Source organism: Sarcophilus harrisii, chromosome 4, assembly GCF_902635505.1.
Source record: "Sarcophilus harrisii chromosome 4, mSarHar1.11, whole genome shotgun sequence".
Taxonomy (NCBI): Eukaryota; Metazoa; Chordata; class Mammalia; order Dasyuromorphia; family Dasyuridae; genus Sarcophilus; species Sarcophilus harrisii.
In genome coordinates this window covers 447,526,075-447,540,486 of record NC_045429.1, presented here as the reverse complement: position 1 = coordinate 447,540,486, position 14,412 = coordinate 447,526,075, and the positions used below count along the sequence as shown (strand labels likewise).

The following is a 14,412-nucleotide window of genomic DNA, read 5'->3' as shown; positions in this document are numbered from 1 at the left end:
CATCTTTCCTGAACCTGTGTGTGGACAGACCCTCCTTGTATTCCCCTGCTCACTTCCCACTCATTCCTTCCTCCAACCTCCACTCGGACCCTTCCCCAAGCCTGGAAATCTTTCCCCTCAATTCCAACAAATCCCAATGATCATTCCCCATGCAGTGGGCACCTCCTCCCCAGGAAGACTTCCCCAATCATCCCAATCCTTCGCTCACTCCTCTAAGCTCCTCAGCTCTGCCTTTCTGGGCCTCCCTGTGGCCTCTCTGCCAACTGCGTTAAAACCATCTTTTCATGAGATTCAGTCTTCTCTTCTTTAGTGAACTCTAAACTCCTCAAGGTCAGAGCCTCTACCTCCTTTCCCGCGTCTCCCAGCCCATCGGGTACAAGACAATAACAGCCATAGATGCTGAAGAGAAGCCCCATGATAATGGAGGGGTGGGGGGATGCGTGTGTGAATGGGGGAAGGAAGGAAGGAAGGAGGGAAGGAGGGAAGGAGGGAAGGAGGAAAGGAGGAAAGGAGGGAAGGAGGGAAGGAGGAAAGGAAGGAAGGAGGGAAGGAGGAAAGGAAGGAAGGGAAGGAATTCAGACAGGATGGGCTGGTAGCAGAAGTCTGAGCCTCTCTTTGGCCCACAGGAGCAGGATCTCCGGCTGCAGCCGCCAAAGCCGCTGCCAAAGCAGCTAAGTACGGTGAGTGTCCGCCTCTGCCCCGGCCCGAGCCTCTCCCACGCACTTGGAAGAACTCTCCCTGTCTCTTCCCCACCTCACTCAAGATGCTCCCAGTCCCTGAGAATCCAGTAACTGGAGATTCCAGCCTTGGGGCCTGTTCATTTGAGCTAGGAGATGGGGAAGGGGGGGAGGGAGGGCTGATCTTAACATTCTCTCTTATACCAAGAGATCAACTGCTTTGGGAGAAAGCTGGGGGTGGGGGAACCCCAAGAAACCAGAGACTTGTGAAAAGGAGACATGTAGAATGAATGGGGTGTCTGGGGAGAAGACATGGCAGCTATGGGATCTTGGGAGAGGAGCAGCAGCTGTGCTGGGGACCCCCAGGCCCACTCTCCCAGCAGGCCCCTGTGTTCGGGGGCCCACATTTTAGCTTCTCCCTCTCCCATAGGTGCTGCCGGTGGCCTCGTGCCAGGAGCTGGAGGCCTCGTGCCAGGCTTTGGAGCTGGAGGCTTGCCAGGGACCCGAGGGCTGCCAGGGGCAGGTGAGTCCTCTCTGAGACCGAGTTGTGTTTCAGCCCAAATCGATAAACAGCAAGTCCTTGCAAGTGCTTACTCTGTGCCCGGCATCGAGCTAAGTGCAGGAGAAAAGGGAAAAAGTAAGAATGGCTCCTGCCCTCGGAGAACTCGCATTCTAATGGCACGGGACTGGAGCAGCCCAGGTTCCTCCCAAGCCAACCTGCCAGAGGTTCCGGAGCCCTGTAGCTGGGTGTGGATGTGGAGAAGAGCAGGGAGAGGGAGAAAGGAAGCTGGGGATTATTTCCTGAGGGCTTCTGGGTCCTGACTCACACTGAGCTGGACCCTCAAGGGGGGAGACAAGTGCCTCATCCTTGGGGGTCGGGCAGTGAGTCCCTGTTACGGGAGAGCCAGGAGGCTAATGTAAGGGGAGCCACCACCGCCGCCCTCAGAGAGCTCCTAGGCTGAGGGTCCCCAAGCGCCTCTCCTTGGGGAGCCCCCATCTGATGGACAAGCCTGCCTTCAAGGTCCCTTGCCTGGTGCGGGGAAACATGGAGCCCTTAATCTCACACAGGCACATGAGAAATAGACAGACAGACAGACAGATGGATAGACAGACAGACACAGACAGATGGATAGACACAGACAGATAGACAGACAGACAGACAGATGGATAGACAGACACAGAGACAGACAGACAGATAGATGGATAGACAGACAGACAGATTAGATAGATAGATAGATGGATGGATGGCTAATTTCCCTGGAGTTCAGCACTGTCAATGGGACAGCACAGAGGGAAGGGGGAGGGGAGTCCAGGAGCCCAAGGTGACCCTGAACAGAGCCAGCCATTGATTCTCCCCTCCCTCTCTCTCTCCCTCTCTCCCCAGCCCCCTTCTCTCCCATCCCCCAGGCCAAATAGACTAGTGCCCATCCGGGCAGCCGAAGGGAGGCTCCCTCCCTTAGAGCACCCCCCCCCCACCATGGGGTCCCACCCCCATAGCTCCACCAGGGAGGATGATGGGAGGCAGCTGTTCGGGAAGTCCCTTGGCATCCAGACAGTCACTGCCCAGAAGGCTGGGTCAGAGGCCTTGGCCAAGGTCTTCCAGACTTCCTCCTTGCAGGAGGCTGTGGTGGCCCTGCGGGACCACACCTGAGTCCGGGAGCTTCCCTCTCTCACCCCTTCCCCCAAATCCAGGCAGTCGCCAGATCTCGGGTCTGTCCTCCCCCATCCCCTCTCTCCATTCACAGCCCCTGACATCACTTCTCTGGGTTTTTTCTTTTTCTTTCTCTGTGAGGAAATTGGGGTTAAGTGACTTGCTCAGGGTCACACAGCTCCCAAATGTCGTGTCTGAGGTCACATTTGAACTCAAGTCCTCCTGCGTCAGGGCCGGTGCTGTCCACTCTGCCCTTTGGCTGCCCCCATCACTTCTCTACTGGACTCTCCTAATCACCTGCTCCTCAGCCTCCCTGCCTCCTGCTTCCTAAACTTTTCCACTTGAGACCCCTTTTCACCAGAGAAATTTTTATGCAACTCCAGGTATAGAGGGAGATAAAAACAGAAATACACATCCGACATTTACTGATAATAAATCATGAAGAAATTTGTTTTAAAACAATTCTTTGAGATCCACCCAATTTTACCATGTATTAAAGATGGAGACAAAATCGCATCTTAGAGAAATGGATGTGCTTGTTTATTTTTACATGAAGAATTAAATCTTAAATCTGGCCTCAGACACTTAACACTTCCTGGCTGTGTGACCCTGGGCAAGTCACTTAACCCCAATGGCCTCAGGGGAAAAAAATAATTAAATCTTGGTGGAATATTTGAAACTGCAGGATGTGGAGCATCTTTCATGTGTTTCAGAATCGATCAATACTCTGATATTTTGTAATCCTCTCATTCAATTGCGTGACCCATACTCTGCTCAGTAAACTCCAATACTTCCATGTTACTGTTATAATAAAATATAAAATTTCTTATTTATCTTTCAAAGCCCTGGCCCCTTTCTAGTCATTACATTAAAGGCAGCGAAGTGGTATGATGGATAGAGTGCTGAGCTTGAGTTTGGGAAGACCTGAGTTCAAATCCAGCCCCGACAGTTACTAGCTGCCTAACCCTAGGCAAATCCCTTAGGGTTAAGGGGTAAATTCTGTCTGCCTCAGTTTCCTTATCTGTAAAATGGGGATAATAAGAGCACCTTATGTCCCAGGGCTGTGGTAAGGACCAAATGAGATAATATTTGTAAATTTGTAAAATACTTAGCATATATGTGTTGACTATAATAATAATTATTACTTTTCCCTTCCCACAATGCAACCCAAGCAACCTGGAGTTCTTGCTGTTTCCCACACGTGGCTCTATCTCCCATCTCCTGTGCCTTTGATTGACCATCCCCCATGCCTGAAACCTACACCATCCTCAACTTCACCTCTTAAAATCCCACATTCTATCCATCAGTCAACATGCATCTATTAAGCGCCTACTGTGTGTCAGGCACTAGAGGGAAAAATGCAAAGTTGCTCCCACTGCCTTATATGGCAGAGCTGGAGTTAGGGAACGAGAGTCCAACTATTCACTGTCAGTGTTTCTCTGAAAAACCCTGAGAAGTCAATATATCTCTGAGACTCGGTTTCCTCATGTGTAAAATGGGGGATTGGGCCAGATGGCCAATGACTCTGTGGTCATTCTGGCTCTAGAGTCAGCGTCCTATGTTCCCACCATCCCAGCCATCGCTCACTCGTGCTTCCCTCTCTTAGCAGGTGCCCCCTCCCTTGGCTATGGATTTTCACCTATTTACCCAGGTAGGTGACTTTGGCAAGATCCACCCTCCATTCATGTTCACAGATTGGGGCATTCTCCTCCCCGACACACATTTAACTACTAAACCACTAGCTATCAATGAGCCCCAACTTCCTCATCTGTAGAATGGGAATAAAAGTTCTTATTCTATCACCTCCCTCCCAGGACTGACATGAGGAAAACCAAGTGCTATAAATGAAAATGCAATTGTTACCCTCAATGTGTCCCCTCCTTTTCCTGGACCTGATGGCCCTGTCACACATGAGCTGGAGCCCACTCTGCTTTCAGCCCGGAATCTTGACAAAAGGGATAAAGACTTAGGTTGGGCAACAGTAAAGCTACGCCCCCATCTCCTTCTCCCTCCTTCCCCCTGCCTCTCTATTTCTCCTATATTCTTTCTTCTCTCTTCTCCTTTCCTCTCTCCTCCCCTTTCTTTTCTCCCTCTCTTCTTTTATTCCCTCCTTCCTTCATCTTCCCACTTCTTTTCCCTTTCCCTCTCTCCCTTATTCTTATCTTCTTTCCTCTCTCTTTCTCCTTTCTTTCCCTTCCCTCTTTATCTCCTTCCTCTTCCCTACCTATTTGCTCCATTTCTTCCTCTCTTCTCTTTTCCCTTCCTTCCCTCTTTGTTCCTCTTCTCTTTATTTTTCTTCTCTTTTCCTTTATTTCTTTCTTCTTTCCTTCCTTCATCCTTCCCTACCTCCTTCATTCTTTTCTTCTTTACCTCCTTCCCCTCTCTCCCTCCTTTCTTTTTCCCCTCCCTCTTTGTAATTCTATTCTTCCCTCCCACACTCCCTCTATCTCTTCTCCCTTTTTACTTTTCTTTTAGCTTTTTTCTTTCTTTGCCCTCACATATCCCAATCATTTTTTAACTTTGGCAAAGCACATTTCACATATCGTCTTTAACACACACACACACACATACACACACATCTCTGTGAGTTGGGAAGGGCAGAAATGATTCTTCCCATTTTACAGAGGAGATAAGTTGAGTCCAAAAAGATTAAGTGATACAGGGAAAGTCACAAAATGGCAAATTCCTGGCAGAGCCAGACTCCCGACTACAGAAATGTGTCCACCAGAGATCCTTCTCCAGCCACCCTCCCCAGGACTTGGACTCAGTTTTTTCTATCCTCAGGAGTCCATGGGTCGTCCTGTTTCCAGGCAGGATGGGAGAGGGAGCTGAATGCTTGTTGACTGAATGAAAAGTAGACTCATTTTCCTGATCTTTTGCCTTACAGGTGCTTCAGCTGCTGGGCTGGGATTTGGTGGTAAGTAAACCTATCCCAAGATGGCGACATCCATGTTACGGGATTCAGACAGATCTAGAAAATCTACTTTCATTGGCTCGGCTTTTTTGTACTGAGCATCCCTTACCATGAGGCACTGGGATTGCTCCCTGAGGGATCCAAATATGGCCAAAATAGGATCACACACTCAAAAAACTTATAATCTAGGAGCTAGACAAGATGTACAATGCAGACGTGATTCCTAACTCAAGATAGAACGGGAAGGGGAGAAAATCCCGTAGGAGATGAGAGGAGGGCTGGACAGATCAGGGAAGACTTCCTAGAAAAGTGGGTCTTGAAGAATGGCTAGGATTTGGAGGGAGAGAACATTCGGGCCTGGACAAAGGCCCAGAGGCAGCAGTGGGACAGACACAGAGCATTCAGACTGAAGAACGGCAGCTAAAGCTGGCAAGGCCAGATTATGGAGGACCTCGGATTCAGATCTTATCCTCTTGGCCACTTTGCTCTTAAAAAAAGATTGAGAACCTCCCCCCAAAAATACTTCTTCAAATGTGAGCTCTGTCTATCAACATTTACCCTATTAGAGATGAAAACTGATCAAGTTTTAAAAGATTGAAATATTCAAAATATTCAAAATTATTTAAAATATATAAAATATTTTAAAAGAATAGCAATGTCATCTTTATGAAAATAACCGTTTTATGAAATATTTATTTTTATATTCATGAAAATAACTATTTTCCAAAACAAAACATAATGAGAAGAGTAGCTTTGTTTTATATATTTTTGCAAAACTCCTTAACATCTGGCCCAAGAGAAGACTGCTGGATTTTCCTATCTGTATCCCATCTGTTGGGATATGTTGTTTTGGATTTGTATATCAAGAAAATCTAGCCTCGAACACGTATGTAGTTGGTGAAGGGAAGAGTATTTTAAAAGGCAAATGATGTCTTAGTATGAAAATATATTAGATTTCCCAGACTTCCTGAAAAGGTCGCAGGAATCCCCAGGCGGAGGTGTGATGGAGTCACTAAAATAGTGCAGAACTGAGTGTGAAATGTTCAGTGTTTATATTTACACCTTAGAAATGATCAAATACGACAAATCAGGGCCTCGTTGATCATTTTGTTGATTTCTAGACTGAAAGTGTTGGAGGAAATGTGAATAATGTAGATTAAATTTAATAGTGTGCCCTGAATACATTTTCTTTCCCTGGAGAGCTGGTTATGAAATATTTGCCAGCACACTCTTGCCTCCTTAAACTATATTCTGAGAACTGGTGCATTAGATCATGGGGAGCCATCAAAGGTTCGGGAGTGAGATCATTACCATCTGGCAGATTTTAAGGAGAGAGACTGGTAAGAGGGAAATGTGTGCACAGACTTAACGGCCAGAGGTAATTAGGCAGGCATGGATTAGGTACGGAAGAAAGGGTATGGGCTCTGGCGGTGGGTTCAGATCCTAGCCTGATGTTTGCCACATGGGTCACTTTGGACAATTCCAGATTGTTTCAGGGAGAAAGGGGGGAGGGGGGCCGGTTTCGATTATGGTCCTGTGAAAGGCTTGGTCAGAACTCATCCTGATCCCCAAGGAAACGGCCCAAAAGCCCCTGGGGATGCCCCGCCCCTCGGTCCTTGCCTCTTTGAGCTGACCAGGTCTGAGGGAGGGGTGGAGCCACTAGGGCCCTGATTCAAGTGCCCCCTTTCCCCTTGTCTTCCAAGGGAAACCCGCAAAAGAGGAGGGGCCCTAGGGAGCCCTGGGGATATCGGGAGTGGGGAGGGGGGTGCCCCGCTGAGTGGGGAGGTGGTCACCCAAAGCCCAGCCACCTGCTGGTCCAGTCCTGGGCCCTGCCAGGGCAGCCCCTCTGGCCCCCTGGTGTGAGCGAGGGAGGCGAGGATGTGTTCCACCCTGTAGGAGCCGCCTTCCAGAGCCCTCCTCCCCAGAGGGGCCCCATCCTCCTCAGCGATTTTCCAAAGGGGAGGGAGAAGGGAAGACAGAGATGGGGGGGGGGGGGGTAGGGAGAGAGAGAAGAGAAGTAAAAGAGAGACAGACAGAGACAGAGAAAGAGAGAGAAAGAGAAGAGAGAGACAGAGAACAGAGAGAAAGAGACAGAGAAGAAAGAAAAGAAAAAGAAAAGAGAGAAGAGAAGAGATAGAGAGAAGAAGAGAAGAGAAGAAGAGAAGAAGAAAAGAAGAAGAAAGAGAGAGAGAGAGAAGAGATAGAAGAAGAAGAGAAGAAAGGGAGAGAGAGACAGAGAGAGAGAAACAGAAAGAGAGAAAGAGAAAAAGAGAGAGAAGAGACAGAGAAGAGAAAGAAGAAGAGAGAGAAGAAAAGAAGAGAAGAAGAGAAGAGAGAGAGAAAGAAGAAGAGAAGAGAGAGAAAGAGAGAAGAAGAAGACAGAAGAGACAGAGAGAGAGAGAAAGAGAGAGAAAAAAGAGAGAGAAGAGAAAAGAGAGGAAAGAGAAGAGATAGAGAGACAGAGACAGAGCAGACAGAGCAAGAGAGAGAGAGAGACAGAGAGACAGACAGACAGACAGAGAGAGACAGAGACAGCAAGAGAGATGGAGAGAGAGAGAAATACAGACAGAGACAGAGACAGTGAGGGAAGAAAAGGAGGGAAGGCATGACAGAGAGACAGTGAGAGGAAGGACAGAAGAGACTGAAAAGAGAGAGAAAAGATAGAGGGGGAGAGAATTAAAGGAGAAGGAAGGAAGGAAAAGGGGGAAAGGAGGGGAGGGTGAAGAGAAGGAAAAAGGGAAAGAAAGGGAGAAAAAAAGGGACTGAGTAGAGGGAGGGGAGCCCCGAGCCCATTTATCTCGCCAGCCCCATTGGGGGGGAAAACGGGAGAGGACTGCGCCGCCAGGGCCGGCCTGAGATCTCGGCCCGTCCTTCCATCCCACCCCAGCAGGCCCCGGGGCAAGGTCCCGGACCAGCCAACCCCCGGGGCGCAGGGGCCCTGCCCCCGGCCCCGCCACCAGGTGGCGGTAAAGAGTCCACGGGGACCCCAGGGTCTGAGCGCCTGGCCTCCTGAGGCCCGTGGGGAGGGGTGGTCACGGGGAGGGGGGGGGGACGCCTAAAGTGGAGGAAAAAAATTGGGCTGATTAATGGGTCCCCGAGGCCTGTTGCAGCCGGAGGGCCAGAGCTCCATGGCACCCCCAGAGCCTGGAGCCTACCCGGATACACGTTTGGTGGACTGTGGGGTGACTTGAGGGGTGTGACTGAGGTGACTGAGTGAGGGGAGGGGACTGAGTGTGTGGAGGGACGGAGGTGTAACTGAGGTGTGTGGACTGAGGGACTTGTGTGTGGACTTGAGTGACTCTGTGGACTGAGGTGGGGTGGAGGGTGTGTGACTGAGTGTGAGGTGACCCTTGAGGTGGACTGTGTGTGACTGAGGTGTGAGGTGGATGAGGTGGATGAGGTGGGGAAAGGATGGAGGTAGTGACTGAGGACTGTGAGTGGACTGAGGTGTGTGGACCTGAGGGACTGCGTGGACTTGAGGTGTGTGTGATTGAGGTGTGTGTGTGACTCGTGAGGACCAGTGTGACTTGAGGTGTGTGTGACTGAGGGAGGGGACGGAGTGTGTGTGTGTGGACCTGTGGGAGGGTGGGACTGAGGTGTGGGGACTGAGTGTGTGGGACTGAGTGTGTGTGTGACGGGGTGTGTGACTGGAGTGTGACTGAGGGTGGACTGAGGTGAGGGACTGTGAGGTGTGTGTGTGTGACCTGTGAGGTGTGACTGAGGTGTGTGGAGGGGACTGGGACTGAGGGTGTGACTGAGTGATTGGGTGTGATCGGAGGTGGACTGAGGTGACCTGAGTGTGACTGAGGTGTGTGTGTGACTGGAGTGGACTGTCAGTGGACTTGAGGTGTGACTGAGTGTGTGTGGTGTTATTGGAGTGTGACCTTGAGGTGACTTGGTGGGACTGAGGTGAGGACGTGAGTGTGTGTGACTGTGAGTGTGACGAGGTGGACTGAGGTGGGTGGACTGTGAGTGTGTGATTGGTGACTGAGGTGACTTTGTGTGACTTGATGACTCGGGACTGTGTGTTTGGAGGGTGTGTGTAGGGAGTGTGTGTGGACTGAGTGGAGGGTGACTCTGGAGTGTGGACTGAGGTGTGACTGAGTGGGGAGGGGACTGGAGTGTGACGAGGTGTGTATGACTGGAGGTTTTGGGACTGAGTGACGTGGGGGACGGAGGGACCGAGGTGGACTGTCAGTGACTTAGGGAGGTGGACTGGAGTGTGTGTGGAAGGGTGTGACTGAGTGTGGAGGACTGATGTGGACTGAGTGTGTGGGATGAGTGACTTGTGTGACTGACTGAGGGATGGGTGTGGACTGTGAGGTGACTGAGTGTGTGTGTGGACCGGGGAGGTGACTGTCAGTGGACTCTGAGGTGACTGAGGTGGACTGTGTGTGTGACAGGAGTGGACTCTGGAGGTGACTCTGAGGTGACTGAGGTGGGGACGGAGTGTGTGTGGACTGAGTGGGACTGAGGTGTGGAGGACTGAGGGGACTGAGGTGTGTGTGACTGTGAGGTGGACTGTTAGTGTGATTTGGGTGTGACTGAGGTGACTGTGTGGGACTCTGAGGACTGAGGTGACTGAGTGTGGTGGGACTTGTGACTGAGTGGGGGTGTGACCCTTTGTGTGACTGAGGACTGTGTGTGACTGACTTGAATGGACGAGTGTGACCCCTGAGTGGACTGAGGTGAGGTGTGCCTGTGAGGTGACCCCGAAGCCTTGCATTCGCCCTCCCACAAGAAGGTCCCGCCGCCTGCCCCTCCCCCGCCCACCTTAGCCCCGGAACCCGGAGCCCGCACTGGGGGCCCCTCGACCCCTGGGGGGGTCATGCTTTCGGCCTTCTGAGCTGAGCTAGAGCTGGGGTCCTCCCCGCCGGCCCGCTGACCGCCCCCTTTCTGGGAAGGGAAGAAAGTAGATGTTCCCAGAAAACCCGACCCGCGACCTCATGAACTTTGGTGCTACTGCCTAGTCTAGAATGTATACCTTGAGTGACCCCCCTCCCCCTCCCCTCCCCTCCCCCTCCCCCAGGTCAGATCCTTCTCCCTGCAGGCCCCGCCCATCGGGGTGGGGGTGGGGCGAGCGGACCAAGAACCAGGGCTCAGCTTGGGATTCGGGCCCTCCCCTGAAAGAACCCGGGGAGGGGAGGGGCCAGCCCCTCCCCCCATTCCCACCTAGGAGCTCTCCCCTCCGCATTCGTGATCCCGAGGGAAATATGGTGCTACTCGCTGGTGCTTCTCGCGTTCTTGGGGGCGAGGGAGGCGGGAAGAGGGGAGCCCCCGGAGGAGCCCCGCCCCCGCCACGCCCCCCGGGACCGCCAGCCTGCCCCAACCTGAAGGCCCAGTCCTGGTTCCGCCCTGGACCGCCCTCGGAGGGCCGTGGCCCCCGGCCCTGGCGCCACCGGGAGCCGGGGCCGGGAGCCACCTTTGGGAATCCCCCCCCCCCCCCAAAGGTCTGGCGAGAGGCCCTGCCCCAGCCTGAGGTCCTTTGCAGCCCCCCGGGAGGCCCCCCCCCCGCGGGGGCCCGCCCGGGGAGCGGGACGATGCGCCTCGCCATTGACAGCACCCGCCCGGGGGCCCCGGCCCGAGCCTGGGTTGGGGGGGATGGGCCCCGCCCTCTCGATCTCCAACAGCAGTACTGTATCCTGTCCCTTGAGCCCCTGGGCGCCCGAGCAACTCTTGCCAGCATTCAGGCCCGTCTCCGTGTCTCGCTGTGATAGATCAATAAATATTTTATTTTTTGTCCTGGACACTTGGGGTTATTTGGGGGGATTTTGTGTCTGGTTTTGTGGGGGGTTGACTTTTTCTGGTTCGGGGAGCCGCATTCCCACAGAGGGGAGCTGACCCCCCGCGTCCACTTTAATCACTTTGGTATCACTTTGGATGGAACACACTTTTTTATAAGAAAAGGAAAGTAACTGCTTCAGAAAACAGACTAATAAATGAAAACCTTTTCAAGGAAACGGCCTCCTGGTCTCTTTGGGCTCAGCTCGGTCCCTCGTGATCCATCGTTGGGCCCACGGAGAGCCGGGGAGCTGCCGGGGCCGGCCGAGACACTCCTAGGGAGCTGGCGGGATAGGGGAGGGAGCAAGATCCACGGGAGGCCTTCCACAAGCATCCTGGAAAGGGGGCGGTGGTCAGGGCCTGGGCGGGGGTCACACAGAAAGGACAAAGAGAACCCCTGCCCTCAAGGAGCTTACTTTCTAATGACCTAGAAAAGAGTCGCGGGTTTGCTGTGAAGCAGTCAGAAAGGGGGAAGGGAAATGGAAGGAGAGGAGGATTTAAACAAGCAGAAAAAATCACGGAATCCTAGATGTCGGACCCAGAAGGGACCGTCATGGTCGTCCAGGGCAACAGATAAGGAAACTGAAGCAAAAGGTGGGATTTGAACCTGGCTCCTCCAAAACCAAATAATTGCCTTTTCCCATCATCCCAGACATGGGAAGCTTATTCATCGGAAACTCCATTTTAGAGTCGGAAGGAACGTTTGACATAAAAAGGCTCAGAAATCTAGAGCTTTGAAGGAGCTGAAACTATCTTGTCTGACTCCTCCTTCCTTCTCCAAATGAAGAACCCGGAACCCAAAGAGAAGCAGAGGCTGGCTCAGGCTCACACAGGTAGTAGCTAGAAATGCCTGGATTTGAATCCAGGTCTCCAGATCCATGGTTATAGGATCATGGGAGTCTCGGTTTAGAACTTGGAAAGGACTTGGCGGGTCCCCAGGTCCAAGCCCATCATTTTCCTTAGGAGATTATAGAAAGGTTAATGAGTCGCCGAGAGCCAAGTGTCTGAGGCAGGATTTGTACTCAGGTCCCCCTAATTCTGGGTTCTGTATTTATGCCATTACAGCAAGAAATGTCTTGTAATTGCCTTTGAGGGCTACAGTGTTCTAGAATCTGCAGCCATATAGACAAGTTAATTGATTAATTAACAAGCGTTTTTAAAGTGCTTGCTCCATGATGCATCGGGCACCGAGCTAAGTACTTTCTAGGTAAGAAAGGCAACAGCACAGTCCCAGATTTCCTGACAAGACAATTAAGTGAGGGAGGTCACCTGCCTCACTTTCCCCTCCAGAGGAGGGGTCCGGTAGCACATACAAAGTGCTTAACAAACCTTATCTCATCTCATCCTCACAACAATCTTGGTTATTATCCCTCTTCTTGAGGTGAGTAAACCGAGGCTGAGAGAGTTTGTGACCCTCTCCAGAATCACATCTGAATTAGGATTCGCACTCAGATCTTTTTGTCCAGGTCCAGCATTCCCTCCGCTGAGACAATTGGCTACTGCCTTCGGCAGAAGGGGGAGTTAGGAGGATATTGCCCATGACAGTAATCCTGCCTTTGCATCTCTCCAAGGCTTCTCCCACCTACTGGTGAACACAAGAGGGAAAGAGATGGGCAGGTAAGGGAGGAACACAGTCCTTCCATGGGTCTCTGAGTTCCATGTGGATTTATCCCGTGACCCTGTCCCAGCTTCCTCATCTCTGCTTCTCTTGTCCATGTCTATGCAGTCTCAGAGGCAACCATGTGCAAACTCCCCCCTCATGTTATGTCAGGAAAACGCATCATCCTGAGTTCAAGTTTGGCCTCAGCTACTTACCAGCTGGATGATCCTGGCCAAGTCACTGACCCCTATTTGCCTCAGTTTCCTCATCTGTAAAATGAATTGGAGAAGGAAGTGGCAAACCATTGCAGTATCTTTGTCAAGAAAACCCCCAATGCGGTCACAAAGAGTCAGATATAAATGAAATGACTGAATAACAAAAACGTGGACAAAGTCACACCATCTCACCGGGTCTCAGATTCCTTCTTTTTTTCAAAAGAGGAGAATTAGCTAACTGAGCTTGGAAGTCCCCTTCCAGTGCTAGATCCACGATCCTTTCAGTAAAGCCAGCACACCTCACATGCTACGTGCCTTTGTGTCTCATGGAGTCCTTGGTGAAGCCCCCGGACCTCAGTCAAGATTCCGTGTCTGTTCTGAATGGAAAGAAATATGAAATTTCAATGGGTTAATGAAAATAAAGATGTCATTTTTCCACCCAAGTTCCCATGAAATTGAGATAGAAGCCCCTACTCTAGATCCCCTGACACTATATAAATGGATGAATGAAAATGAACAGATACAGGAAAATATGAAACCCCGACGATGAGACAGACACTGGGCTAAGAAACAGGAACACAACTGTTATAACATGTGCCCTTGTGATGAACGCATATTTTAAAATCAGCCAAAGTCAGAATAAAGGAAAATCCTTTATCCTAATTCTTTGTGGAGGTGAAGGGGAATGGCGATATGAAATGAGAGCAGTTGTGACTGCTGAGTCCAGCCAGCAGTGCCTCTGCCTCTCACTCCACCCACCAAATCGTCTACACAATCTCCTATACAACACATCCAGCTTGCACTGAGAGTGGGCGGGGCCATTCTTTCTCCAAGCAAATATTAATAGAATATTGTCCAATTGCTATTTAGCCTCACATGCTTGGGACCTCAGTGCAACAACTCAAGAGCTTCAGTCCATTACATCTCCCGCTTTCTTTTGTTTTAGAACCCAGGTAGTCATGCCCCCCCCCCCCAACTTCCCAGGAAGGGAGGTAAAAGCACTAAAAAGGAGATGATCATGCCCTCCCTGACATCTCAGGAAGGGAGATGAAAAGCACCAAAGGGAAGTGGGGGTTGCTAGCAGGTTTCTGGGCTGAAGGGTCTTATTAGAAACAGGTATGCACAAACCCATCAGCATAAGAGGTATTACACAAGCACATAGCAATAACGCAGAGGCTATCAGTGATGACTCTCCCCACAGTCAGTGCAGGCTCGATGTGGTGCAACAAACATGAATTGTACACGCAAGTGGCGGAATAGCAAACAATATGACTCAACATGGTGTTGTAAAAGATTTCCAGAAGTCCTAGAAGGAGGGTATGTAAACAACAGTCACACATATGCCTTCTTCAGCAGCCAAGAAATAGTCCAAAACCAATCTATTGTCCATTGCTTCATGTGGCAGGGAATCCAATGGTCTCCACAAGTTTTTGAAATCCTGCAACAGTCCTTTTATGTGTTAGGGAATCCAATGATTCCAGCAGATTTTGAAGTCCTGCAACAGTCTTATCATTTCTCAGAAAATCCAATGATTCCTGAGGGCTTTCAGGTCCTACAACAGTCTTATCATGTCT

The 14,412-nt window shown here is 51.0% G+C and overlaps 1 protein-coding gene across 1 annotated transcript in view; it reads left to right on the top strand.

Annotated features, from left to right (window-relative positions):
• The window catches only part of ELN (elastin), a 42,634-nt gene extending 36,809 nt beyond the window's left edge, over window positions 1-5,825 (top strand). The window contains exons 31-34 of the mRNA XM_031967940.1: window positions 627-680; window positions 1,108-1,200; window positions 3,935-3,979; window positions 5,216-5,825. Coding sequence (XP_031823800.1) covers window positions 627-680; window positions 1,108-1,200; window positions 3,935-3,979; window positions 5,216-5,253 — 230 coding nt within the window. The 3' untranslated portion in view covers window positions 5,254-5,825. The remainder of the gene's footprint in view (window positions 1-626; window positions 681-1,107; window positions 1,201-3,934; window positions 3,980-5,215) is intronic.
• Window positions 5,826-14,412: the final 8,587 nt, after the last annotated feature.